At 41.1% G+C, this 26,078-nt stretch overlaps 1 protein-coding gene across 1 annotated transcript in view; it reads left to right on the forward strand.

Annotated features, from left to right (window-relative positions):
• Nucleotides 1–26,078, forward strand: part of plce1 (phospholipase C, epsilon 1) — an 89,963-nt gene that overhangs the window by 56,467 nt on the left and 7,418 nt on the right. Inside the window, exons 10-42 of the mRNA XM_008277589.1 lie at nt 1,442–1,587; nt 1,747–1,894; nt 1,992–2,102; nt 2,224–2,333; nt 2,453–2,569; nt 4,486–4,614; nt 4,692–4,828; nt 5,325–5,431; nt 5,604–5,728; nt 5,829–5,973; nt 6,447–6,611; nt 6,877–6,991; nt 7,269–7,428; nt 7,544–7,666; nt 8,714–8,850; nt 8,941–9,179; nt 9,403–9,464; nt 9,643–9,808; nt 9,911–10,018; nt 10,378–10,494; nt 12,303–12,461; nt 12,748–12,883; nt 13,133–13,174; nt 16,310–16,428; nt 17,740–17,857; nt 19,402–19,539; nt 20,364–20,654; nt 21,611–21,774; nt 22,809–23,070; nt 24,006–24,124; nt 24,450–24,578; nt 24,734–24,931; nt 25,166–25,381. Of these exons, the coding sequence (XP_008275811.1) occupies nt 1,442–1,587; nt 1,747–1,894; nt 1,992–2,102; nt 2,224–2,333; nt 2,453–2,569; nt 4,486–4,614; nt 4,692–4,828; nt 5,325–5,431; nt 5,604–5,728; nt 5,829–5,973; nt 6,447–6,611; nt 6,877–6,991; nt 7,269–7,428; nt 7,544–7,666; nt 8,714–8,850; nt 8,941–9,179; nt 9,403–9,464; nt 9,643–9,808; nt 9,911–10,018; nt 10,378–10,494; nt 12,303–12,461; nt 12,748–12,883; nt 13,133–13,174; nt 16,310–16,428; nt 17,740–17,857; nt 19,402–19,539; nt 20,364–20,654; nt 21,611–21,774; nt 22,809–23,070; nt 24,006–24,124; nt 24,450–24,578; nt 24,734–24,931; nt 25,166–25,381 (4,758 nt within the window). The remainder of the gene's footprint in view (nt 1–1,441; nt 1,588–1,746; nt 1,895–1,991; nt 2,103–2,223; nt 2,334–2,452; nt 2,570–4,485; nt 4,615–4,691; nt 4,829–5,324; nt 5,432–5,603; nt 5,729–5,828; nt 5,974–6,446; nt 6,612–6,876; nt 6,992–7,268; nt 7,429–7,543; nt 7,667–8,713; nt 8,851–8,940; nt 9,180–9,402; nt 9,465–9,642; nt 9,809–9,910; nt 10,019–10,377; nt 10,495–12,302; nt 12,462–12,747; nt 12,884–13,132; nt 13,175–16,309; nt 16,429–17,739; nt 17,858–19,401; nt 19,540–20,363; nt 20,655–21,610; nt 21,775–22,808; nt 23,071–24,005; nt 24,125–24,449; nt 24,579–24,733; nt 24,932–25,165; nt 25,382–26,078) is intronic.

The following is a 26,078-nucleotide window of genomic DNA, read 5'->3' on the forward strand; positions in this document are numbered from 1 at the left end:
GAGAAACCCATTGAGAACTGATGTATGATGATATTAAAGTTTATGAGGAATTTATTTTCTTTTAATTGACGGTAAAAATAGAGGCAGACACAAGAAAACATGGAAATCGAATCTAACAGAGGGTCACGATTAAATACTGCGTTCTATATTACAAAGTTGCATCCATGGTGTGTTTTTCTGGGGTTAACATGCGAGTACTCATGGTTTTATGCATGGCGTATGTTAAAAAGTTGGTATTCTGCACATGGGGTTCGGTTGCATCCATTATGCATGATTCTTGTGCTTGAGGTCAGCGGTGACATGGGAAAGAAAAACATCACATTTAATCAGTTCTCTGTCAGACAGTGTCAGGATGGAAACAACAACTTCAAACAATTGGACATGTGAAACTATGTGACATATTTTAGATTCAGTGTGTGTGTGAGAGAGAGAGAGTGTGTGTGTGTGTGTTCATGGCTTTTTTTAGTTCCTGTGAAGTCAGATTGTGGTGGGCTTTACGGGTCCTTACATAACCCAGTAATAGATCTCTGGACCGGGGGGGATGTTTTTACCACCTGCACGGGGGTGAAGGAGTTTAAGTGTGTTTTTATACGTGTGCTAATACATTCATGAGGCTCTAATGCATAGAGACAAAGGCACTAAAGAGCAAGAAGCAGCCAGATTGAAATCTGGGCTTTTCCTGTATTGGGGGGTTTGTGTGTGTGTGTGTGTTTTGCCAAGAATGTGAAGGGAAGTTGACCCTGATACATATCTGGTTCTGCCATCGCGTCTTTTGCGCGTGCTACAGGGCGCAGAGACAGAGCGCAGCTGATAGATATCTGATCTCTTTCTTTCTTGTGTGTGTGTGTGTATGTGTGTATGTGTGTGTGTTTGGTCAGCAGGCACGCTCCTGGGCATACTTTAGACACAGGTCTCCAGACCAGAATTCATTAGGCATACACAGTAAAGCGTTTCAGCTGACCATAATATGCCTGTGGATGCCGTCTCCGGTTCTCTGGTTTTTATTTACACACCTAGTAACAGCCTTGTAATAACACACTAACACACTTATAAGTCATCCTGTGGTTTAACACACCACCTGTTATGGAGATCCAATCAGAAATGTTCACAGACATGCAGCATATTCCGCCAGTACAACAGCATATGACTTAATTCATTCTACATAAGGACCTTTTTTGATTAAGTTTTCTTAACATATGTTCATTTTGACTATTAAAAATAGGTACAAATTGAGTTTTAATAAGCAGATCATGCAGAAAATATAACAGATTTATTTTATATAACCTTTCACGAGGCACAGCTTGTCACGTGTTTCATGAAAAACTGTCTTTACACTGCTGGGTTTTAGGGTGATGAACTTGGCAGAGGAGCACTCGGAACACTCAGTTTGAGTATGATAGTGATAAATAATATGATTGTGTTTCAAATTGTGAACATGCAGGTGAGTTCGTGGGTGACGTGGCTGGTCCTGACAGCAGGGTCCATGGAGGAGAAGAGGGAGGTTTTCTCCTATCTGGTCCATGTCGCTAAATGCTGCTGGAACATGGGAAACTACAACGGTGTCATGGAGTTCCTGGCTGGACTCAGGTTTTAAGAAACACACAGACAAATCAAATATGCTCACATACTGTTTGTGCAGAAAACGTGTATATAAGTCATTTATTCGTTTTTTTGGTTTTGTTAAGAAATAGCTGCACGCTGAGGAAAATCTGTTTCACTCGTTGACATTTCTTTTTTGTTCCTAAGGTCCCGCAAGGTGCTGAAGATGTGGCAGTTTATGGACCAGTCAGACATCGAGACCATGAGAAGCTTAAAGGACGCCATGGCTCAGCACGAATCCTCCTCCGAGTATAAGAAGGTTGTGACCAGAGCGCTCAATATCCCAGGCTGCAAGGTGGGTTTCTGTTTTCTTAGAACATGTTTGAGAGTTTAGCTCACTAGCTGTGGCTGGCTGTACTTGGATTTATTCTTCCTCTCGTCATACACTATAGGTGGTGCCATTCTGTGGGGTTTTTCTAAAGGAGCTAAGTGATGCGTTGGATGGCACAGCGAGCATCATCAGCCTCAAGCCGCCTCCAGATAACACAGAGGACTCAATAGAGGTGCAGCAAACAACCCCTGAGCCTGCACAAACACACATCTGATACAACTGACCCAAACATTAAGAAATCAGATATCATGTTAGTTTAATCTGTCTATCTCTGTTTTGTCTCTCCTTTCCAGTTTGTGTCCGACTACAGCGGTCAGCACAACTTCATGTCGCGGTCTGGCCCAGACGGACTGCACGTCCCGGAGAAAGAAGCCACTGTCAGCAACATCCTCCAGATTATCAGGTACACTGCATCCTTGGAAGCATGTTTTCAAAAGTGAAGACGATGAAGCGTTTGGCACAGTCTTCCCTAATGTTTTGTTCTTTATCTGTCTGCCGGACTTTCTTCCTCCTGCTCCTCAGATCTTGTAATCGCAGTTTGGAGGCAGAGGATCCTGATGAAGCGTCCACCAGTCCTTCGTCTACTGGCCCATCCCCCGCGTCCAGAAACAACTCCTTCAGGGACCGCTGCCGCAATCAGTTAGTTCCATTTTTTTCCCTTTTTTTTTCTCGCATTTGAGTCAGTTTACCACCTTCAACTGTGTCTTGTTTAATATTGTCTTAGAATAGGGAATATTTTGAATCCATCCAGCCAAAAGACACTTTCTGTTTAAAGCTACGTAGGGGATGTGTGCAAGTTATAATAAGCTTTTAACATTAAGCAGCATATCAAGTGGAATGTAATGGTATGTAGCATGGGACCCAGTCCATCAGCACATGATCTGATTGCATTCTGCAGTTGTTTTCCCTTTTTGTTTACTGAGATTTAACATTACTTCTTCATTCTGGTGTTCAGTCTGATTTCAATGATGCTTAAAATACCTGCTCTTGTCTCAGTTTGTATTGATATAAAACATGCTATCACTTTACTGGCTATGTTAGATCAATTTAAAGTCACATTAAACTTAGTTGTTGGTGGAAGCCTCCTGTAAGGAGGACTGAGGATTCTGTCGTTTACCACTGTTAGCCTGTGGACCAAATGTCAAAAAATGACCAAAGTTTCCCAAATTGAGGTCTTTGTTTTCCCATTTACTCTCAGACAAGGACTCATTGATGAAGTAAAAGAATGTTATATGCTGGTTTATGTCAGATCTATGAAACTGCATGGTCAGTCACTTACTTCTAAAACCGCTATTCCTGCAAATGCATTTGTAGATGTACGACTGCTGCAATCTCTAATGAAACAAACAAAACATTGCTAAAATAATTATGCTCAAAAGTCTAAAACTTATCTTAGTGATTCTATTTTTAATGCCAGTGCAAAAATCTTCCCTAATGAAGAAAATTAAATGCATTCAACAGTGTGACACAAATGCAGAATATGTAGTCTGATATACTGTCCTCCACCTCAGTGGTAGTGTGCACAGATATTTTGCATGTAGTGGGATTTAAAATTGTTTTCTTTCATGAATACCAGCAAAAGATAATGGGTGTGTGAAGGAGCACATTTGCAGATTGTTATTGCGATTAACGGACGCTCACATAAAACTTTGTGTCACAGAGAGAAAAAGATAACAAGTTAGTTTCCTGTCAGGACATGAAAGAACAGAGCTCTGGTGCGTGTCAGCACACTGATGGCAGGTAGCTAATAACACAAGCTGAAAATTGGACAGTGTAGAAAACCGACTTAGTTCCAGCCTTGATCTATGACATCTGCATTAAGGAAATCTGGATTGTCTTCTGTGTTTTTAGACCGTTTTCTCTGACGCGAACATATCATTTCGTGTTAGAGCTCCGGATAGCAATTAAACTTAATTTTGGCCAGCTGCTCATCTATCTGGGCCGGCATGCAGATAAATATCACCTTACTCAGAGAAGTTTAGGATTTCTTTTCCTGTGTTCTGGATTTTGTTTCCACTGGCATCCTCTTTTACTCTTCTCAGACTGTCAAAACCTTTGTGTGTCCTTCTTTTTTCTTCTTACGCTTCCTCTCTTCCTTCTTTGTTTTCTTCTCCCATTCTAGTTCCCATTCATTTAGGACAACGCCAGACACAAACCGTGTTTTGTAAGTGGTTATACAATGAGAGTTACAGGAGTTTGCTAACATCAATGTGGTTTAGCTGCAGCTTGAGTAAAACTTTGTTTAGTCTTGAGGGAATGAGCAATGACAAATGCATGGCGCTTTATTTTTTTATTTTTTGCTTGGTCCACTGATGCCCTACAGGACAGCTTGTCTTCGTTTAGATAAGGTTTGCTTGGACATCAGTGCGTTTTGAAAATAAAAAACTTACAACGCTTTGTGCTGTAGCTGAAATGTAACATAGAAAGTTTGCAGATTTCTATGGAAATCAGCAAACAAAAGTTTTACGTCATCATGAAATCCAGACACTACATTGTGTTTTTTTAAACTTTCTTCCCATACCTGCTCTTCTAACCCACCTTCTCTCCATCTTCAGATTCATGGTTGGGGACTTGTCAGATTCAGAGGGTGACTTGTCACTCGAGCCAATCGTGAAGGAGGTGGAGTTTCAGGGGACCGAGGAGACACACAGAGCTTTTGGCCACGGCACAGAGCTCATTCCTTGGTAGGAAAAACACGCAAACATGCACGACTGCTGCACCTCAACAGACTCGCTACAATCCTTGTGTTCTCTTTTTCCAGGTATGTGTTGTCACTACAACCAGACGTTCACCAGTTTTTGCTGCAGGGAGCTACAGTCATTCATTACGACCAGGACAGCCACCTTACAGCCCGCTGTCTGCTGCGACTGCAGCCCGATAACACTACACTCACCTGGGGTACATCAGTTTCAACAACTTGGCTTATCTAACTATTTCATTTTACAAAGAACGTTATTGTTTGGGGTTCAGTCTGTTTGATATTCATGATGTATAGAATTTTCACTGTTGATTCAGTGTACAATTGTTTTGCGTGTGAGATATATTAAGATGAACCTGAAAGAATTGCTGGGAACATTTTCTTTTTGTCTTCGGTGCAAAACGTGATGAATATGTTTATCTGTCAAGCAGACAAGCCTCATTTCCTCTCACGTTATTACCCTTTAAACAAATATGAAACAGACATCCGTGATATGAAAAATGAGATATCCTGTGTCATTATTATGTTTTAAACATACAGCACTGTACATGTGTTTACCTACAGTGAGCAAGCCACGTGTCTTTCATAATACATGCTGTTTAAACTGGTTGTAAATGTGTGCATTCGTGCATGAGTTTCTCAATTTCCTCTGCCTTTATTAAATTTCAAACATATAAATGTGCTGATTTATGGCAGGTAAACCTCAAAGCGGAGGAGCGTCCCCTACAGAGCAACCACTAGGATTAGGACAGACAGTGGTAGCAGGACTTGCAGAAGGCCTGCTGGACCTAGGAGTGGTGAAGGTTTGTTGAAAACAGTGATGTTGTTTGGATTTTTAAATTCAATTTTAAGCCCTTGAATACAGTGTAGAGATTTGATTTTCATCAGGATCAGTAACCTGTTTTGCATTTGAATAAATGCTGGCAGTCATGGCTTGAAATGTACTCAAAACATTGTGTTGTTTTGGTTGTGCAGGCGGTGTTTCTGGGTCATCAGGGAGTCGATGTCCATGCTGTATGTTTGCAAAACAAGCTGTGCCAGATGACAGTGGAGGAGAATGGCCTGAGCCTCCTCTATGGTGTCAGTACCACTGACAACAGGCAAGTACCTTGAAATTCACTCGTGCATTGCAGTGCTGGTACGTTGCTTAAACACCTTGCTGTTTACTAAACATTTTAAATGTTCTTCTAATGCCATTAGGCTCCTGCACTTTGTGGCCCCCAATCACACAGCACAAATGCTCCACAAGGGCCTGTCAGAGTTGGTGAACGCCACCAGGAAACTGAAGAAGTTTCCCGACCAAAGGCTGCAGTGGCTGAGGAAGCAGTATGTCAGTTTGTATCAGGTAAACAGCGCTTTGCTTGTACGCACTTTTCAATCAATGTATGAATTAATAATGTATAAAGTAAAAATTGATCAAGTGCATCCAAGCACTATAGGAGTATTTTCAGCATTATAAATGATCTAAAGCTGCATAACTATGCGTTGATCATCACAATAAAAGCTTCTTCATCGTTCTTTAAATCTGAAAGCTCAAGTGAGCTCTTAAATCATTTTAAAATCAATGGTCCCTTATCTTGAGTATTTTTATCTGCTGGTGTTGCTGAGGAAAAGTGAGGACTATGTGGTTTTGAAGAACACCATTAAGATCATTAAAAATATATTCAGAACATAAAAATAGTATGAAAACCTGATAGAAGAAAGGATGATGTTGTATGTTTAACCTAAATGTAAGGATAAATGTTAGTCTTTAGATTAGATTTAGATTAGATGATGTCTGTCCATCTAATTCTCTGTCTGTGTGTTCATCTCTTGTAGGAGGATGGCAGGTACGAAGGCCCTACGTTAGCTCAGGCCATTGAGCTTTTTGGTGGGCGGAGGTGGAACATGGGTACAGGTGGTGTGGAGAAACCTGGCACCCAGAAAAACAGCCCCCTTGGCATCAACGACAAGTCCAAGAAGAAGAAGAAGGTTCTTGTCAGGGTCAGTAAAGAAACAAGTTCTGCATCTGAGTCTGTAATGCCTTTGACAGTAAAGGTGCCTTAGTCCGGTCTGTTGTGTTGTTTTCTTTAGCGATAAAGTGGCTGAGGGCCTTTACAAATTTCACTGTGCTATACTGTTTTTTCTACCATTTAAATGTGTTAAAGGATTAATTCCAGTCCACAAATAGCAAGCCTCTGGTCTGTTTTGCGGTTCTGCTCACAGATGTAGTTTCTCATACTGAACGGTTACTCATTCTCACTCACAGGGAGACAGCGGGGATGCCACTGATGACGAGATGGTTTCCAGGAAAACTCGGAGCTGTAAGGAAGGACTGTATCGGAACGGGCCAGAGTCTGACAGCATCGACCAAGAAGATCCAGGTGACCTTTTATGCAGCCTTTTAAATAATAATAGCATCAAAAATATGTAGATGTATGCCAAGTGAGGATGTGGCTAGAATATTAAACTAATGTAATGGTTACCCAGCCAGGTCAATTTGTTTGGACTGTCTGGTGAAGGTGTAATTTTTTAATACCCCAAGAGACTACACAATAACTAATTAAACAATTTTCACAGGGCATCAGTATCGTATTTCCTGTGATGTTGTGTATTCTGTCTGTGCTGTTTATTTACTCTTAGTCCTCTTTGCCTCCGTAGAAGACAGTTTTCCTGGACCATTCTCCCTCTCATCCAACAAGAGCTCTGGTTTGCTGGCCTCTTCTTCTTCCTCCTCCTCTTCCTCCAGCATGGCAGGATCCAATCAGTCCCGTCCACAGTCTTCTCCAATCCTTTCAGGAACTGCCAAGTCACAGCCAGGGTATGTGGGAAAAAAAAAAAGCACTGGAGGTGTTCAGGTTTGACCTCATCAACATCTAAAGCTGTCTTTTCATTCATTCCAGTTAATATATTTTCCATTTCTTTGTGCGTCGCAGGGCTTGGAGCAGCAGGTCGTGGCACGGCCGAGGTAAAGGCTGCTTCAAAGGCTTCCAGAATCTCATGATTTCTGACAGCACAATGAGCTTCATTGAATTTGTCGAGCTTTTCAAGTCATTCAGGTAAATTATTAGATGAGATCGGCCCTTTTTGACATATTTTGCTGGCTTAATTCAAAGTATTAAACATTTGAATTATTCTGTTCTGTCTCGCCAAACTGGATCAAACACATTTTTCTAGTTTTATGAAATCATTTAAAAATCAGTTGTGGCCTGAAGCACTGACATCTGCGGATTGTACATTTTTTGTTCAGCATTTTTGTCGTCTCACTCCCTCTCGTTATGTAACTGCGGCGGTCTTATCCATAGCAGCTAAAGACAGTGTGATAAAACAAATTCAACAAATGCCTCTTGAGGTTATCATGCCTTGGACGTTTTCCAAGCATTCTTGTCTGTATAATATTTAGCTTGTATTCAATTTTTCCATGTCAAGTGAATGGACACAAAGGATTATCCTCATACCAGTCCTCCTACATGTCTTAGATTGTGGTGTGTCCTCTCATCTGCTGCCCAGCAGTTTCCTTTGAAATGATGCTCTTGCACAGCTACAGCCATCAAGAGAACAAATGTACTATTTCCATAAATCAGTGTATCCAGAATCCTCCTTTATTTCAAAAAGTTAGTAGCTGAAATGTGTCACATTACCATGAACACTTATTAACATCTTAATTATGAATCAATTCTTGCACAACTTTTTGAAGTTTTGCAATAACAGTGAAAAGAATTCATACAAGATGGGACAAAGGATGGAAATTAGCCTTGTGCTGAATCCAGTGTATTTACTGCAACCTTGTGATTGTACGTTCATTAATATGCACTGTCCCATCCGAATAAAGAAAGAAAGAAAGATGCAAATTACAGATGACTGACCTGTGCCTAATTTTGCTCACAAAATAATTAAATATATTTCAAACTGTGCAGCCCTTGTTTAAGTGCTCTGTCAGCAAAAGTGGACCTAAGCAGAACTATACAGCTTCTGTCTGATGGTCTCAGTCAAAATGTTTGTATCCTGGTAACTTTATCTGCATACAGACTCCAATAGCAATAAGAAAAAAAAAACACAGTCAATCTTAACATTGGACTCACTTCTGTGTTTGGTTTTCTCAACAGTATTCGTAGCAGGAAGGACCTGAAGGAGCTGTTCGACACCTTCGCTGTCCCCTGCAGTCGTTCCAGTCCAGAATCATCTCCTCTTTACACCAACCTCAGGATAGACGACAAAGACACAGGGCTCCAGCCAGACCTCGGTAAAAGAGCAAATGGTTACAGCAGTGGAAAAAAACATGGCGGTAAAGACCTTTTCTCTGTTACTGTTAATCCGTTCTTCTCCTTTGCAGACTTACTAACCCGTAACGGTTCAGATCTCGGCCTGTTTATCCGGACGAGGCAGCAGATGTCCGACAACCAGAAGCAGATCTCAGATGCCATCGCGGCGGCCAGCATTGTGACCAACGGGACAGGGGTGGAGAACGCATCGCTGGGTGTCTTGGGATTGGCTATTCCTCAGCTCAATGACTTTTTAGTCAACTGTCAGAGAGAGCACCTAAGCTATGACGAGATTCTCAGCATTATACAGGTGAAGTCTGGAGCCTGGAGGCATGATGGGATGGATGAATGCAAGGATGACACTCAAGGGGATGGATGGATGGATGGATAGGAGAGACATATATTTAGTCAAGGATGGGGAGAAAGATGAGAAAATGCCTGATATAAATGTCAGTTAATTTGTATTAATAGAATACAAATGAAACAAAGAAAAGAGACTGTTGATCAATAATATGAATTGTTTTCTCTTGCAGAAATTTGAGCCCTCATTAACTATGAGACAAATGGGTTGGATGTCATTTGAAGGTTTTGCAAGGTAAAGCAAAAGATTCAAATTAACACGTACAGAAAACTATTTGGCATACTGGATCAACAATATTTAGCAGCTTTTTGTTTCTGCATGACACGTTTCAATAGTGCAACATAGCAATTGTTTGCTAATTGTAATCAGTCGTCATGTATCGTTGCTTAAACCATGTTTCTGTCTGTACCAGGTTCCTGATGGACAAGGAGAACTTTGCTTCTCGCAATGAGGAATCCCAGATGAATCCAGAGGAGCTGCAGTACCCTCTGTCCTACTACTACATCGAGTCTTCTCACAACACCTATCTGACTGGACACCAGCTTAAAGGAGAGTCCTCCGTTGAGCTTTATAGTCAGGTATGTTCACACAAATATTTGCAGTTTTCTTTTCTCTGTACACTGTGATGTTTTATCCTTAACGCCTCCTTCTGTAAAGTTGACACTCTTGTGAATGTTCAGGTGTTGCTGCAGGGCTGCAGAAGTGTCGAGTTAGACTGTTGGGATGGAGATGACGGCATGCCAGTTATTTACCACGGACACACTCTCACCACTAAGATACCCTTCAAGGTTAGAAATGCACATGAATAATTTAATTCATAAAGGAGATGTCCATTGTCATAAAAACAACAGTCAGTCACTCGCTCTCATCGCTTTCCGCTCCCATGCTTCAGTTTATGGACTTGGCGGAAGCATCTTCAAACACAGCTGATGTGTGTGGAATTTCTGTTAAGTTCACCAGCCGGCTGTCCCTCAGCATCATAATATTAATATGTAATTGGATTTTTAGATCAACACCTGCATTTAATACAAAGCTGTGACTCAGGGCTGTTTTTGAAAATCTACATTTGTATTTGCTGTCACTGACTTCCTATATTGGATTTGTTGCTCTGTTTCTGATAATTTTTTCCCCTCTCGTGGACTTTCAGGATGTGGTGGAGGCAATTAACCGGGCTGCATTCGTCAATTCTGACATGCCCGTCATCCTGTCCATAGAGAACCACTGCTCCCTCCCACAGCAGCGCAAGATGGCCGAAATATTCAAGGTATAACAGCAACTCTGATATCTCAAAAATGTTGACTTTGCACAAAGATTATTAGTATTTACAGTCTCCATATTTTGTTCTGTGTGCATTTACTGATCAGTGATTAATAACTCAGAAGATTAAAGCTGAAACTTCTATTTTGTCAAATTATACATTTTAGCCCCTCCTACCTTGAAACAGTATTGTTGTAACTTTACTCTGTTGCTTTTCTTTGAATGTGCAGAGTCTGTGTCCCTGTAAACATGCGCTCCTCCCCACTCGTTTCAGCTCAAGCACACCAGCTCACCCATGATTCTGCTCAAACACTGTAAAACTACTCCACAGTACACAAAGACAAGTTGTTGTACTGTAGTAACTCAACCGTACAATGTCGAACCTGAAAGCGATTCTGAAGAAGAACAATGATACAGAAAGTCCTCTCCTGCAAGTTCACATGAGTGGTTCCTTTAGTTTGTTACATGTGAAACCCCACAAGTCTGAATCTGTGTTTTTGAGACTGTCACAGTGTCAAAGTGGAAATGCTCAGCCTCGCTGTTGATTACTTATTTTGCAAATCTTATGTTATCCAGCGTATAAAACCACCATATTAACAGGGAAAAAAAGAACAAAAGGTGTCTTAAAATCCCAGATCAACACTGCTTTATGGCAGAGAAAAATCAAAACTAAAACTAAAAGAACTAAACGGTCAGGGTTTAGTTCAACTCCTGTGTAAAGCACTGCCTTTTATTAAGTATGTACACCTTCAGCAGTCTGGTTTCTTGTACAGACACGACTATGTAGAATAACTTAAATTTTGCTGTTGAAACCAGGATATACCTCATGATTTTGACTCTCAAAGTTACAGAAAAAGTTGCGCTAAACAAAAATTAGATCTTGGTTTTAGATTATGACACCTGGAGTCAATGTAAAATGGATTTGGCTGCATTAAAAAAAAAAAAACATAGCTTGAAAATGCTTTTCATCCTAGACTGTTTCATGTGTCTATCTCATGTGCATATGAAGCTATGAGGGCTCAAAAATGTTTTAAAAAATAACACAAATCAAGAAGTGCAAAATTTCGACCCATTCCTACTAATATGTACTTTGAGGGCCTGTAATGTTGAAAATATTCATAGTAGGAAGGTACAATTTTGCATGGATTCATTAAATATACAAAAGTTATCGTACATAAAAAATGAGTTGATTCTGAGAGGGTTCGATGGGAGGCACTGATAGATTTTTCATTGATTGACCCGTAGCTGTTTAACAGGTGGAGATATTCTCTGCAGTGACGCTTGCAGCAGAACTTTTTTAGCAAGACAAAAAACTCCACTCGTTTGTTTTCCCTGACCACATTTTTTCAGCTGCTCTGGGCATTCAGCCTGGCAGCTTTCCCAGCCAGAAGCTTGCTTTTCTAATCTCCAGGCTACAACTGTCCCTTTCTTCTTCTTCTTTTTTTTTTTTAAGTTACACTGTATACTCAAGGCCACACATATCTGGGCACGACGGCTACATCAGGAAATATCATCATGCTTTCATCTAACGAAACTTCCCAGCATTTCATCCTCCCTGGAGACGGGACTTCTGAGTAGCTTGATAAAGAGAAGTCTTTTATGTTCAGACAGCTTTGTGCCTCTGGCCAGCTTACATCACCGTGGTCTTGTTTATTTGTAAGGTTGTTTTGCATTGATAAAAGCACTCATTTTCTCAAGCTGAGGATTCTCCTGCAGCCTTCTTCTTTTTTTTTCTCCTCCCTCCCCTCCTTTCACTCGCCACTTGTACTGGATTCTATTGAAGTCATCTGTCCTGTTCAAATATTTCTTCGTCAGACGGTGTGTGGGGAACGTCTTGTGACACGATTCCTTTTTGAGAGCGACTTCAGCGACGACCCTCACCTGCCGTCACCGCTGCAGCTGCGTGGGAGGATCCTGCTTAAGAACAAGAAGCTCAAAGCCCATCAGGCGCCGGTGGACATACTCAAACAGAAGGTGAAGAAGAAACACATCCTGAACTCGCGCACGAGTATTAACATGTGCATAATTTATATTTAATCTAAGGTATCGTCTGAAGGGCCCTCCAGGTAGCTTTAGTGCACTGAATATTTAGCACTGCGGATCACTAGAGTGCTGTTATAAATTAATAATAGATGTGAAAATAATAGGCTTCAGTTCATAAACTATAGAGTCTTTGTAGATAAGAGCTTACGGAGTTCAAATAATGGATAGATCATACTTCAGATACAGGTCTCATCTTTTTTTTTTAACCCTTTTTCAGGCTCACCAGCTGGCTCACATGCAGGCCCAGGCGAGCAACGGGTCACCGGGGGTCACTTCACCCAACAACCACGCCAACGAGGAAGAGGAAGAAGAAGAAGACGAGTATGACTATGACTATGAGTCTCTATCGGACGGTGAGGAGAACCACGATGGAGTTTGTGATTTGAAACACTAACACGAGACCCACAATGAATGTTTTAATACAACCTAGCGTAAATGTAAATTCCTATTTTGTCACCTTTGATTCAGTTTTCTGTTTAGGACTTTTTTCTGCCTCTCTTCTTTTTTAACACTTGAGTCTCTCTTTTTTTTTTTTCCTTACGTTGACACTCTATTCTCACTCCTTTCCTTTCCTGTTTTTATCTGACTTGTTTTCCTCTTAGCTGATGGCCTCGCAGCCTCTACTGCCTCGTATGGCCTTGAAGGTAAATTCACAGCTCTGACGAAGCCTTCTCTGAGTACCATTATTTACATCTGTCTCTGTTGTGTAGTGGTACCTGCTGTTCTTTCACCGATTCACTTCTTAATAGAATCCTCATTGTTGTCTTAAAATCCCTTGACACACGCAGATATCGACCCTGCAGTTAGGCTTAAAGGGAATTGTACGGTTCCTTGACGCAGGTTTCATTGCCGTGCTCGTCTACCGATGCAGAATAAACACAAAGGGAACATTGGCATAAAGAAGTGCGCTTCTGCAACACAATGATGCCTATATTCTTCTGCCTACTGTTATAGCTGTTGACTTTCTGCTTTTATGGGAGGTTCTGTTCCCCCTGCACTGTATCTATCTTACATTATAACCAGCAGTAAAAAAAAAAAAAAATAAAAAATCAATATTGCATAATATCTGGAGCCCAGTAAAACAAATATTCCATCTAATCTAGCGTGTGATAGTAAAACATTTTCTGGAAGTTGCTCGACGACGGAATGAGGAATTATTAATGTGCTGCTAACGCTGACAGCTTGAACTTATGACTCCTGTTGCAAGAGATTCCCCCTCACCCACCACTGTAGCTAATAAAATAAAGACAACTGTGTGTTTTAACAGTCCCGCATAAGTTATGGTTCTACTTATGTTCTGCTTTGCTCTAATTCACAGTGTTTATTTAAGCTCAAAAATATGCTGTTGTGTACATGTTTTTTACTGCTAGATGGCTAACAAGGAAGTTTTAGTTAAGATGCACACTTGTTTTATTGCTAATATGTTCTTCTTTTGCCTTGCGTCAATGGAAATAATGATAATATGCAGCGTGTGTAGTCGTCATCCAAAATTACATCTAATTTAAATCAAATTCCTTCACTATGAACTACGTTTGGAGCAATCTCATGTCGTTTTTAACTGTGATGTGAGCTTGTGTTATGGTTTTGTACAAGACACAGCAGCTACCTGACTATGAAACCAACTTCCAGCAGAATTTATTTATTTTTTTACAAATGTGAGCTCTGCAGTATGAATGCAGTGCGTAATCAGGACAGGAAGAGAACATACTGTCTGCCTGTATACTGATTGTCCGTGTGATTATGAATGACTTTAAGTTTCGATGCGTGTGTAGAAAACCCGTGTACGTTCAGCCACAACAATTTGCTGTCAGCATGATTTTTCGTTCTCCCACAAACACATCACCTCCCTTCCTCCTTTCCCGCCATACTGTATTTGTCTGTGACCTCGCCAGTGGCTGGGCAGGCTCATCAGGGAAACAAAACAAAGCCATCTGGTTTCTCAGGCCCTACGCTGCCCCCGTGCTAAACAACAGACCAGGGGAAACTACCCTGTCCCAGACCCAGTCCCACCACTGCTCTCTCCTAATCCCTGTCGGAAGAACTTACCGGTCACGGACCTTTCCTAAAAACATCTCTAATCCAAACCTCGCAGCCTGGTTCACTTTCGCTACTTGTGCCTCGTGCGAAACCTGTAGCTGTGAAATATTAACCAGCTAATATTAACAGTTGGCAAACAAGACATCCAGACTAAGTAAAACACACTCCACCCTGACTGTCTCCGTTTTACTATGCACGGTTAGTACTCAACGTCAGCTGGCCCCGCAAATACAAACACTCGAGCACGAAGCTGCCAAGTTGCCACCATCTCCGGTTGAGTGGTAGCTCCCTCCAGTCTGTTCCAACTCACTTCCCTGACTGCTGTCTGCAGTGTGACATTCAGGGGTCAGCTCCGTTGCTAAACCATTTTTAACGAGCGAGACTCCAAATGTCAAGAATCAAGACGAGTTTTCTGTGATAAAAAGCTTCTGCATTTTCAAGCCGATGCGCCTCTTTTTGTGGTTTTGGCTGCGGTTAATGTGTAGGAGGAATGGGAGCAGAGGGAAGAACTCCCTACTGTTGCTCCTGTTTACAGTTGAGAGACATTGCTTTGAATATTAGTAAGAAGCTGCCGTTGCGTCTCTTTGTTTGGGAACACGCTCATGAGCTCTGCAAGTAGTCAGGGATTTACTGGATAACTGCTCGTAGTTTTTCTTTCCAAATGATTCTCTAATTGTTCCCACCTGCACAAAGACTTCCTTCCATTTATAATGTATGCCATATAGAAGAGCAAGAGTTCCAAAATAAAAGTCCTCTGAAACACATTTCTGAATGCAATGTTGCACAACTGTAGAGTTAAAGAATTATTCTTTCTGTGGAAATCCATAATGAAAAACAGTAAATATGCTTGTGATCTCATTCATCCTTTTTATCAACTGGCTCATGTAAGTTATTAGATCAGTCGTTCTGGTCACAACATAAAAAACAAAAAGGAAAAGTGTTAATCATGAACTTTAAACCAAGTGACAGCAACCATATTAAACTACTGCAGGAGTGTAGATGACTCTAGTCCAATGCTCTGACTTTATTAAAGTAACAAGAACAACTCACTTGAAATACGAAGTCAGTTTGTTTTCACAAGAAGTGGATTCCCAGATGCTAAATGCATTCCTTCTGATATATGCCTTACTGGTAATTTAACGTGCCGTAAATCAACAGCATCTGGGACCCAAACTCCTATGCATAATTCTTATGTATGGATCCTTGACAGTTCAGTTTCTTCTTTAAATATGCTGGATCCTGTGTTGCTATATATGCTGTGATGCATAAAGATTATGAACTGGGGATGCTGTGCAGGAAAGACATCTAGGATACTTTGATTTTAATATAGCTTCATGCATAATGACGTCCATTTAGCTTGAATTAGTACAGGTTTTGTTGTTAAAGAGAAAGAAGGGCTTAAACATGCGTGGATATTAACCTGACTCACAGTTATCTCTTATGCTAACCATGTTAACATGCAGTCAGTTCCTCTTGGATTTCACTTTTTGTCACAGAGAACACATTCATTCATTTCTGTTTGATTGTGCATATGGTTCAACATCAGCCCATCTTTCATTCGTTTTTGCAGCATCTTCAGCTGTTTGTTGATTTGTCAAAGTAACAGTTGCTGAAAATGTGTCATGTACCCACATGATCACAGCGCAGTCCTCGTCCTCTTCTTGTTTAGCTAACACAGTTTGTTTGGTTTGAAACTCAGGCATCAAATTTTGTTTCAGTAATATCCTGTTTTGTCCACATAGATAACATCCTGGACGACAAGCCAGAGGGGAAGAGCTCAGCAGACAAAGAGGAGCAACCTGTTGATGAATTACCCAAGAGGATGAAGAAGGCTGACAGCACTGTTCAGAGCAAAGGAAAGGTAAGGACCCAAAGTGGTAACTCTCTGAACCACAAGCAGTTTTCAAAACAATAGAAAGTCCTGCACCTCAACGGAAACAGAACAGCTATAGCTATAGGCAGAGACAACTCAAAAATGTCTTCTGTTATGATCTAAATCACAAAAAAAAGAAAAAAAGAAAAACAAAAGTTGAATTTCTTTGTTTTACAACTGGGATCAACATCCATCCATCCATTATCTATACACCGCTTCATCCTCACGAGGGTCACGGGGGGCTGGAGTCTATCCCAGCTGACTCAGGGTGAAGGCAGGGGACACCCTGGACAGGCCACCAGTCTATCACAGGGCTACATTTAGAGACAGACAACCAAGCACACTCACATTCACACCTACGGACAATTTAGAATCACCAATTAACCTCAACATGTTTCTGGACTGTGTGGGAGGAAGCCGGAGAACCCGGAGAGAACCCACGCTGCACGGAGAGAACATGGAGACTCCACAAACATTTTTCCACGTGCCTCGTACTGAAAAAATGGTGACTCTACAAACTATAGATATTTTATTTAAAATTAGTTTTATGGCTTGTGTGCTCTGTGGGAACACATTCTGCACTTTGATCCAGTTCAGCCAAAAAATCCCTGAATTTGTGTTGCGTGACTGTTGGTTGAAGCTGAGTCACTCATGACTTCATGGTAGCAGACAAAAGTGCAGACTTTTTAGTTTTGTTTTCATTTTTACAGAATGTGGATATTACAAACAATGTATTTTTGGAAAATGGAAACGTGAGAACTGAAAAATAACTTGATTTTGATAAAACACTGACAGAGACACACCACACATGATTAGTTAAAAACCACCTGATGGTTGAAAATCTGATGATTCTTTTCATTTCGTCTGTTCTTTTTTTACTGTTTCTGCCTCTAATAAATGGTGTGATTTTGTCCCCTTTTTTCAAAGATAACATGCCTTTTAAACCCACCAGCAGGTTTTGGGATTCAGCATGTTAAACTGACCTAATCCCCAAAAAAAACAAAAGAAAATATGACAAAAGAAAACAATTTGAAAAAAAAAATGGAAGAACTTTTCTGGCATGTTTCATCAAAGAAAGCTTTTGAAGTCAACATAAAAAAAAGAAAATACATGTTAAGAATACATTCGTTGATAATGATGGAGCATCACATTGAACATGAATGCATGAAGAAGTTTGATCCCACCTTCTTCTGTCTGGTTGTCCATGAATTCCAGTCTCTGCTTCACCAGGACATCACTATCTCTGCAAGTAAAATGTTAACAGAGTTTTCCGTGTCCTGTGTCTTTCTACACCTGTAGGTGTTTGACATGGAGCTTGGCGAGGAGTTTTACCTTCCTCAGAACAAGAAAGAGAGCCGACAGATTGCCCAGGAGCTGTCTGACCTTGTCATCTACTGCCAGGCTGTGAAGTTCCCTGGTAGGGAATATTTTATCTGTCTGTCAAACAGCTTTTGCTTTCCCTGTACTTTTCATTTGAATAGACATTTCTCTGTTTTCCTGTACAGGCCTCCTTTTTTGTACTCTCCTCCTCCTTTTCCCAGTAAAAACTGATTTATTCTCCATTAATAACTTTCTTCCTCCCTCTCTTCTTTTACTTCTGAGAAGCTGTCAGTTTGATTTCTCTTTTTTCTATCTTGTCTCGCTCTAATCCACTCCCATGTTATATTTAAGAGGTCAGACCTTTCCCCATGTTTTTAAATTTTTTTTTTTGCTGCAAGACATTTAATACCCCTGTGTTACACTCCATTTCTATCCCACACAGGACACCCACTAAGATGATGAATAATCTTCTCCCCATGGGAAAGATATAGTTACTTAATTGTGTTGGTGTTCCCTGAACAACACAACAACAGTAAAGTTACTGAACAGTAAGAAAATGTTTTGGGGATGACCTGGTGGCCTGGTTTAGTTTACATTGAACCAAAGACCTTTCTCACATGTCACCCTCTACTTTCACCCACATTTAACTGCTATACGTGCAAAACGAAAATGGTTGAAATCAGACTGTGGGTTTAACTTTAAATACTTGAAAGTGTCGTTGATTCAGAAGTTCTAAATGTTCTTTGTGTACACTTATAAAACATCTCTTATTTCCTCTTTATTGGAATGTGTCTTCATTCCTCGCTGCCACTTATCTCAAATATTTCTGTCAGTCCCTAAATATCAATCCTCTTATCACCTCTTGCCTCCCTCAAGTGTCCTCTTCTCTGTTTGTCTCCTCTATTCTTTAAAGGACATCTGCCCTTATAAACCCGCCCGTGTTTCCACTGGTATTTTATTTGTTTACATTTTCCAGGGACCTGAGAGCTCAGAAAGAGGGAGCGGGGCAAGTAGCCCAGTTCAGACCGCCAGCAGGCTCGTTGCTGTCGAGTGTTTTTCTGGAGTGATTTCAGATGGACGTGCTACTTGGAAAAACTTGTGTACAAACAATTAAATTATCCGAAAGAAATATACGTTTTGTATCTCAAATATGTTTTAGGAAAGGAGGCAGGAGAATTGCTTACCAAAAGAGAGCAAGATTCTCAACATTTAAACAGTTTTATTTCCCTAAACAAGCAGGACCTTTCCAGAAAAACATCTCTTCTATGCTACATTTCTCATGTGGTCCCTCAAATCTCACAATCTAATGACTTGCTTTGCAAAACAAAAAAGCTATGCGAGAAAAAATACAGACAACATTGAATAAAAAGAGGCTTGTTTTTCACACAGAACTAGTGCAGTTAATAAAAATTGAATCAACTTCTTGTTGGAGACGACTGCACTTGGAGTGACGCCTGAGAGACAGAGCGGAAACTTGCTCTTCGTGACAGAACGCGAATGCAATGACAGAAAACGGCGTGTGAATTTTGAGAAAGAATTTAGATTATTAGGGGGGCGAGAGAGAGAGACGCTGATGTGACTGTCTGTTTTGCTTTATTGACTCTTCTCCTCTTGTCTGCTTGATGATGTGTTTGAACCCAGGCCTGTCCACGCTGTCTCCAGCCGGCTCTGGTCGAGGGAAGGATCGAGGAAAGAGCAGGAAGTCCATATTTGGCACAGCTCCTTCTCGCTGCAGCTCAACAGGAGAGGTCACGACCCAGAGCCGCACTCCTGGCAGAGGTAGTGTGTGTGTGTGCACATATGGAAATCATTAAACAAGGCTTACAGGTCATAAATTGGGCTAATTTCTTGTTATAGTGTTAGTGTTGAAGAATGAACTGAACTGAATCACCTTCATTCATTCCTCTGTTCAGTTGAGGTCTCAGTCATTTAGGAGTGAGTGTGCTGGGATATACTCACAGTGAGCGATTCAAGTCATTGATTCATTCACGGGGATCCTGCAATATGTCTACAATACTGTCTCATTACGAGGGAACGGTGCATGCTCGGTTCACTGACCGTACTGCATCGTGAGTCCTGAGTCAGCAGCTCAAACTGACAGATCAGGCTCAAGAGTGATGCTGAACTGTCGACCAGTTAAATCTATTTTAAAGTAATTAAAAACCAGATTTATTTATGATACTTACTAAACAGAATTTAACATGTTTGTGCTTCATAGCTACCAAAGTCTGGGATCATGAGTCGGCTGTGTTTCAGTTCAGTGAGTGGTCAGACGCAGTCAGACCTAATGAGTCAGTGGATGAATCTTTTCATTTAACTGAGTCTAGGTAATCAGGACACTAAAAGGGAGTCACTGTTTTAGTAGTGTTTGTCATGAATTTGCTTGTATGAATGAAGATACGACTGTTGCCGTATGTTGTGTAGAAATATTTTATTTGAGTTTAAAATTCACAATCTGTCGTCTGTTGCTGCTAAACCCTGTTCGGTACTCTGAGCTGTTCTGACTTTGGCCTGCATGTGGGAGCACATCACTCCAAGAAAGAAGCTGATTGACAAAATAAGTTTTCAGCGCCTGTAAAAGTCTCTGTCTGTCCTCTCTCAAGGTGGCTCTGAGCGGCTGAGCTGGGAGGAGCAGCAAACGTCTCCCGTCCTCAACCCCCCCACCTCACTCAGCGCCATCATCCGCACGCCCAAGTGCTACCACATCTCCTCAGTCAACGAGAATGCTGCCAAACGCCTGTGCCGCCGCTACTCTCAGAAGCTGATCCAGCACACGGTGTGCCAGCTGCTGAGGACGTACCCGGCAGCCACCAGGATCGACTCGACTAACCCCAACCCTCTGCTGTTCTGGCTGCATGGGATCCAGCTGGTGGCGCTAAATTATCAAACTGATGGTACGGACGGCGTACAGAGATGCTTCTCTTTTCTAGCATGCGAGGGAACATTACTTCTAACCTTGACAGCACTTCTTAGGAATTTGGCACTCATGAGCTTTACCCTGTTTTTCTCTTTTTGTCTTTTTTAAATATCACTTAGTCCCTAAGAGGAGCCAATGCATTCTACTCCAAGGCAGCTTCGACATGATAATCTTAGCTTTTTATAACTGAGCAAAGCCTTAATATTGACTAAAAGGCTTTAATTCTAGATGACCCAATAAACACTGCCGCTAATTTTTCACAGAGAAATTAAATTTGGTGAGATTACTCTTTATGATGAGACTGTTTACGCTCTATTTGTCAAAGTCGACACATAAAATAATCTTTAATCATGCTCTTTTGAAGACATTTGTGGTTATAGGCTATTCCATTGCTTGTTTTAGCTCTCATTTTCTCTAAATGTCTTCTTGATTCTGCTTCACTCTCTCTTCCCCTGTCTTTCTCTTACTCTCTCTTCTCTCTCTCTGTCTTCGTCTCCCTCTGGTTTTCATGTTTTCTCACTTTCCTCTCTACCTTTCCATTCCCAGAAATTCTCTGTTGTCAGTGTTTGCTGCCTGGACTCTGACAGATGAAGTTATTTTCTCTAAAAGGCATATCACATTTAAACAACTCTCTTATTCTCTCTTCATCTCTGTCTCACTCCCACTCTCACTCTCCATCTTCCTCTGCTTCTCAAGTCATTTTTCTCCCTTTGGAATTAATATTCACCCAGTTGTGTGCAAGAAGAAATGTCCATGCACTCACTTGTTTACATGACACTCTTTTTATCTGTTTGAGCTAATTGCAAAATAAGAAAAAAAATCACTGTAGCTAACAGGATGATTGTCTTAAACACCTCCTTTAGTAAAGCTCACCAGGAGCATTGGTGTGAGTTGAGGTTTTCACTTTTGTGTACCTCTTTCTCTTCCTCCCAGACCTTCCCATGCAGCTGAACACAGCCTTGTTTGAGGCCAATGGTGGCTGCGGCTACGTCCTGAAGCCAGCAGTGCTGTGGGATCGTAGCTGTCCGCTTTATCAGCAGTTCTGTCCGATGGAGAGGGACGTGGAGAAAATGAGCCCTGCTGTCTATTCCCTCACGGTGAGTTAGGATGATGCACGGATCAGTCAGAATGACTGCTTCACGCTTTCTCTCTGCATCTTCATCTTCACTGTTTCCTGCCTATTTGTACATTTCGCTGCTTGTATCTGTCATGCTGTCAGTTTCAACTTCAAGATAAAGAATCTGGAAACATCACACTTAGATACTTAGAGTTGTTTACAGACAGTTTTTGTCTTCTATATCTAATCATTATCTAGTGAAGCCTTTAGGAAATGCAATTTTTTTTTTAATTAAAAAAATGTAAATTAAGGTTGTCCCAATAAAATGATTTATAATAACAGTGATATTTAAGAACTAAAACACTGATATCATGTTAGGTTGACGCTACAACATAATAGTACAGTTATCATACAGACCACCTCCCTATACTTATGTTTTAACAGTAAAAAGAGACAAAACACACAGTAAACAAAGTTAAAGATACATTTCACTGACCTTTCAAATTTTCTGTAGATGTCATTTGGTTACTGTGATTTCTTTTGGCTACAATAATCATATAGTGAAAATATGATACTGTAGTAGTTCTATTGTAAATGCTTCTTTTTTTTTTTTTTTTTTTTACATGCGCTAGACATTTGCTGCTGAAACTCTGCATCTGCAATGACTGCATTATGACTGAAGCTTCAAACACACACACACTCGTCTTGAGTGCATATATTAGGTCCGAGCTGAGGGTCTGACACTGAGTGCATGTGTAGTGGGATGGCAATAGTCTTAAGAGAGATGATATAGCCTCTCTTAAACATAAATGTAACTGTATTAGAAGAAACTGTTTGTCGGTCTGATGTGGCAGAACTCACTAACTACATTACAGACAAAAGAATAATTTCACATGATCTTAAACATATCAAACCTGTCTGTTTCTGCGTGTTTGAGAGATTCCAAGGGAACTCTGTCTGGAAGTCAGCCCTACTTTCATTTAACAAACTAAAGATAAGCTTAATTTAGACCGACTGCAAGTCCTGTTCATACATAGTGTGATTATTGGTGCTCATTCATTTATTTCTCCTCAGATTGTTTCTGGTCAGAATGTTTGTCCCGCTAACAGCGCCGGCAGCCCCTGCATCGAGGTGGATGTTCTCGGCATGCCCATCGACAGCTGTCACTTCCGTACCAAACCCATCCACCGCAACACCCTCAACCCCATGTGGAGCGAGCACTTTCAGTTCACTGTGCACTTTGAAGAGATGTGTTTCCTGCGAGTCGCCGTGGTGGAGAACAACAGCTCCCAGACCACAGCTCAGAGGACTCTGCCGCTGAAAGCCCTCAAATCAGGTAGGGATCTCAGAAAGTGTACCAGGAGTTTCCTAGCTAGACCCACAGTGCTAGCTTAGTACTGTTTGGTGTGGCTGCTCCCATTATTGTTAAACTATAGGAAAGAAATGCTCAGTCTTGTTTGTGTTTCTTCAGACCAGTCAGTCATCTTTGGCATTGCTGGTTCAAGCTGCAGCGAGAGTATCTCTGCGAAACAATGTTGTGGTTGTCAAGAATCATTTGCTTGTGGGGATGCAAGAACTGTCATTAAAATGGTTCATTCTCCTCAAAATCACCACATAAACTGTAAAAGCTCTAGAGGTAAAACCTGCCTATACTTTTTTTGACAAACTCTTTCAAACCACAGATGATTTGCTGGCTGTGTGTAGCACTTGCCACATTTTTTAAACTGATGGCAGAAGCTTGTGAGAATTGAAATGAACTGATGCACTGGTCAAGTCGTTGCTAACAGAGCATGTTGCTGGCAGAGTGAAAAGATGGAACAAATTAGGTCCAGTTGACAATATATTGGACATATAAGACAGCGGATTAATATCAAGTAGTGCGAGTTTGAGTTGTTTTTGTTCTTATCCAGTACATAGATATGTTAAATCTAACATTCATGGTCCCGTCACTGATGGTTGAAGGTTGTTGTTGGCTCTCATATCAGAAAGGATTTTAAAAATAATAGCACGCAGATAGTGAAGGAGAATGCTGCATGAATTGTGCAGCACCTCGCCAGGCTTATACCCATAGTCTACATCTGATGAGTCAGACTTATGTACAACTGACAAAAAGTCTGATCTTACCTCTATATGGGACTTTTGTACATCAGTAATCAAACACAAAACTCGACCTGTCTTAAGTTACAACAAAAATGGAAATCTTACACTTTAAAGACAATAACAGTAGCTCCTAATAGGTCGTTTATATTAAAAATCACTTTTTTGTTTCAGGTTACAGACACGTCCAGCTGAGGACGCAGCACAATGAGCCACTCGAAGTGTCCAGCTTATTTATCTACAGCCGCAGAACAGAGGAAGGTCCCACAGGGGGCGCTACACCCTCATCCATGGTAAGCCTCAGTCAGGCTCGGTGCTGAGATAGCAAGAGTTCAGATTAGGTTTGATCGGTTAACTGCACTTTTAAAACTTCAAAACCTTCTCAATGACACACACTTATTAATATTTTAAAACGTGGTAGACTGCAGTCCAAGAATGTTCAAAAGAAATCCTGCTGGCACCATCAGCAACAGCATAACTTTGAATCCAGTTCGCTTTGGCTCTGCTTTATCAGGCTCTCAGAGGAGAACACAAGAAAGACTGCCTGATAAAGCAGAAATGTCACGTCAATATGTTTCATAATAACCTGCTGCTGTGCACCTCTCCTGCTCCCTACAGCTGTTCATTTCGGAGGAGAAACATGTGTCCCAGCAGCACAGGGTGACAGTACACGGAGCTCCCGGTCCTGAACCCTTCACAGTTTTCAGTGTTACGGAGCAGACCACTGCCAAACAGCTGCTGGACATGGTAGGTGTTTTAGACAAAGATTTATGAGGTTTGAATAACGCAGCTCAAACAGAAGAAAGTCCCACATGCACATTTATTTCTATGTGTTAAAAGATTTGCATTTGTCATGTGTCATTACATACCTTAAATTTGTACCTCACCTCGCCTCCGCACAGGTTCTGGCATCAGCAGGAAACCCGTCGGAGTACTTCTTGTGTGAAGAGAAGGTTCCTCTGTTGAAGGAGCGCAGCGAGGTGAAGCGCTGTGTTCAATTTCGCTGTCTAGCACCTGAGGAGGAGGTCGTCAGGCTGGTCTGCAGCTGGAGCACCGAGGACGGATACGTGGGGAGAATCTGCCTCAAAACAAGAGAGGAGGTGAACACAAAGCCAACACCTTCCAGATTTGTTCACCAGCAAACATCTAAACTGATCTCAGAGTTGATTTTCTTATTAACGTGAAGTGTGGCATCACTACCACAAAAAGCTGTTTTTTTTGGTAAAGCTCATTATGTAGAGTCTGGCTCCCCCTTGTGGTTTTCTCATCTAAGTCACATTTTTTCCCTCAGATGCATAATTTTTCGTGTTAATTTGTGGTTTTTATTATCGCAGAACTTAAATGACAAGAACGCAGTGGCGGAGGGAGAGGAGGACGTGACTGTGGGATGCAGAGAAGGAGCAGGAGGATGCGGGGGAGGAGGAGGAGGAGAAGACGACATGTTCTTTGTCCAGGTCCATGAAGTTTCGCCTGAACAGCCTCACACTGTGATCAAGGCCCCTCGCTACAGCACTGCTCAGGACATCATACAGCAGGTGAGTCAAGGAAGTGTTTTAACTTCAGCCTCTGAGCCCCAAAACCCAGCAGGAGGTTTGAAAGGCATGGTGTTATTAAACTGCCAACGTTAAATGATTTATAAGAGCCAGAGACTGTAAAAACAGAGAGAATCACTGGATTTTTAAGCTTCTGACAGTCCTTGAACTACTCATCTGTAGAGTGCAGCGTTGCCAGAAAACTGACCAAACATACGCTTAAGAGTAAAGAGATGCTTCATCAAAATCTCTTTATTCTGTATGTCTAAATAAATATTTTTTTTTCTAACCAGATTCTTTAAAAAACAGATAATTCTGTGCTCCTCTGTGCATCTGTGACGATGTTCGTGATTCAGCTGTGAGCAACAGTCATGTGACAAACATTCAGGGACTTTTAAACTGAACTGGAATGAACTGCAGGCTGTGTACATGGTGCACATACAAACCCAGTACGGAAACATTTAAAATGTAGATCGTAAAACATGTAAAAATATGTAGTATGTAGATTCACTTTTTTCCCCTAGTATTGGTAGCACCTAAGGGCTCCTGGGAAAATGTTACACATGTTAATTCCAGTTTTATTCAATTTTTCTAAAATAAAAAAAATCGAGAAAACGAACTTAGTTTTTCCCCTTTTTTTAATATAATTTATGACATAACTTTGTTAAACTGCACAGAAGACGTTTTTAAGTTGCCTTTACTTCTAACCTTAGTT

The sequence above is a fragment of the Stegastes partitus genome, unplaced genomic scaffold (genome assembly GCF_000690725.1).
Source record: "Stegastes partitus isolate 25-593 unplaced genomic scaffold, Stegastes_partitus-1.0.2 Scaffold101, whole genome shotgun sequence".
Taxonomy (NCBI): Eukaryota; Metazoa; Chordata; class Actinopteri; family Pomacentridae; genus Stegastes; species Stegastes partitus.